We start from the raw sequence: 2,354 nt of genomic DNA on the forward strand, positions 1-2,354 counted from the left end.
GGGGGGGGGGGGGGGCGGGCCCTGGGAGACGAGCAAACCACAGGCAGAGACAGGACCCAGCCTGGAAATCACTCCTGTCGGTCAGCCAGGGAATTCCATCCTCGAAAGGGCACCCAAAGCCCAGCTATAAGTGTCTGGACTCTGGCGGAGCCTGTCCCCAATGCCCCCCACCACAAGGCGATACACTGGAATCCTTAGGTTCCATGGCAAGCATGGCCAGCACCAGCTGGTCTGTGAAAAAGCGAATTCTACCATCCGGTGAACCAGCTTCTAACCTAATTCTATGACAGGGAGAAAAGACAAAATGCAAACAAAACCTACATACCTGCATCCAAAAGAAGAGCCGTTTGGACCCTGCCTTAAACTTGAGCACGTAGACTCTCCCGCTGGGGCACTGAGGCACGCGCTTGAACTCACAGTCGTCGGGGAAGATGATCAAATCCTACAGAGAGCAGCAGACGGAGCAGAGTCAGCTCCATGAAAACAGCACTGCGGAGCCCCAGAACCCCCAGGAAAACAGGCTGGACCCTGTGCCTAAGTGAGTGCGGGTGGGGGAAGAGGACACGGGACACAGACGCCAACAAGTCGCCAAGCCCGTCACCAGCAGGGTCTCTGCAGGGCAGACAATCGAGGGTCTGAGGCACCGCACGAAGGTCACGAGGGCCAGGAGAGGGCTCGGTGCTGAACAGGGAAGGAGGGCTTCCGGCTCCTGAAGCATTTCTAACAGAGACGTTTTGGGAGCAACATTCCAAGATGAATTAAAACATCAACTCTGACCTGCTCTCGAACCTAACGAAAAACGGTTTAGGCTGAAGAACAAAGAACGCTAAATAAGATGACTGCTAGAGAAAGCCTTCCGGAGGGCTGTGATAAAGGTCAGGATTTTTACACGGTTTCTCCAATTCTAGGCACCTAATCTTCAGTTTTAAATATACATACACAGATGGGAAAAATCTATATAATCATCGAGACTAGGAAGCCCCACGGGCAAAAGAAAACAGCTGATGAGGGCACTACGCTAATGGATCCACGCATCCCACCAACACACTCCAAACTGTGAAACAGCTGTTCTGTGCCCAAAGCACGGTGCCCTCCTGTAAAAACCACGCTGTCCTGACGACTAGACGGGAGTCCTTAGGATGAGGTTCAGGCTCCCAGACACTTACGTCTTCCACGTTCCCCGATGTCCTGTCTTTCCAGCAAAAGTGAATGAGGGAGTCATCCGTCTGCTGAATGTACACAAGCCCTTTCCGTTTATCTGGGGTGACGGTAGTTCCTTTCAATGACATTTTTCCGGCCCGAAACTCCACCAAATACTTGTTGGAGGACCCACGGGAGCCTGGCACCAGGCTTGGAAACAGAGCGCCTGAAGTCGTCATCCTGAAAGAGGGACCAGCATGCAGAGCCGGTCACTACCGTGGACCTCCTAACTACGGTCACTACCGTAGCACCTCCAGATGCTACGCGGGAACGGGAACGGGCAGAGGGAAAGGGCCTCTCTCTCAAGCCCAGGCTGTCCCCTGCTGGGAGCAAGGGAACAGGCCTCAGCCGCCCCACAGCTGCTGCCGAACTCCTCCTGGGGTGGGCCGACCCCACGGTACCTGAGCCCGTGGAGCCAGGTCCCCAGCTTCCCGTGGTTCTCAAACAACGAAATTTACCTCTGCATCTAGACCCCATCACAGCGGGAGACCCTCGCCAACACCACCTTCCGTACTTTTTAAATAAACTGCCCTTTAACCTGCGGCTCCGAAAGATTTAAAACCTCGAGCTGGGCAGGCACACCGCTACCACACTGAATGGGAGACCACACTTGGGCCTAAACCTAGTTTCCATCGGACACACCGCCAGTAAACTGCAGCGCGGCCGGCTCGCTCACTTCGGAGACAAAACACTAGCACCTGGGGAAACGCAGGCCCGCGGCCGGCCGACCCGCTCCCACCCGCAGGCCCCACCGCCCGACGCCCTCGGCTGCGGCCGCGGCAGGCCCGGGGCGGCGGCCGAGCTGCCCGAGAGTCAGGCCCCGAGAACCCCGGCCCGCGCTCGGCCCCCCGACCCGGCCCCCAGCATCTCCAGCCCCCGCCGACCCGGCGCCCGCCCGGGGGCCGCCGAAGGCGCAGGCCCCGCCCCTGGCCGCCTCCGTAACCGTCCCCGCCCCCGGCGACCCCGCACCTGGGCCGCGCCGAGACTCGGCCTCGGCAGAGAGGTGCCGTCAGGGCTCGCTCTTCCTCCTCGGCGCCTGCCGTGCCCCGCCGGAAGCCCCCGCTTGCCCCGCCCCTCCTACCGCTCTCGCCGCCGATTGGGCCCCGTCAGGTGAGGGACGGGCGCTGGCCCGCGGGTGATTGGCGAGGGCGGGC

The 2,354-nt window shown here is 59.9% G+C and overlaps 1 protein-coding gene across 2 annotated transcripts in view; it reads right to left on the reverse strand.

Annotated features, from left to right (window-relative positions):
• Positions 1–2,354, reverse strand: part of ADRM1 (ADRM1 26S proteasome ubiquitin receptor) — a 6,803-nt gene that overhangs the window by 3,902 nt on the left and 547 nt on the right. Inside the window, exons 1-3 of one of the 2 annotated variants that reach the window (XM_007462259.1) lie at positions 2,170–2,304; positions 1,167–1,380; positions 326–442 (exon numbers count right to left, since the gene is read on the reverse strand). In XM_007462259.1, the coding sequence (XP_007462321.1) occupies positions 326–442; positions 1,167–1,379 (330 nt within the window). In that variant the 5' untranslated portion in view covers position 1,380; positions 2,170–2,304. Of the gene's footprint in view, positions 1–325; positions 443–1,166; positions 1,381–2,169; positions 2,305–2,354 lie in introns of those variants that run through there. The other variant, XM_007462258.1, reaches the window with a different exon arrangement.

The sequence above is a fragment of the Lipotes vexillifer genome, unplaced genomic scaffold, assembly GCF_000442215.2.
Source record: "Lipotes vexillifer unplaced genomic scaffold, Lipotes_vexillifer_v1.1 scaffold1798, whole genome shotgun sequence".
Taxonomy (NCBI): domain Eukaryota; kingdom Metazoa; phylum Chordata; class Mammalia; order Artiodactyla; family Lipotidae; genus Lipotes; species Lipotes vexillifer.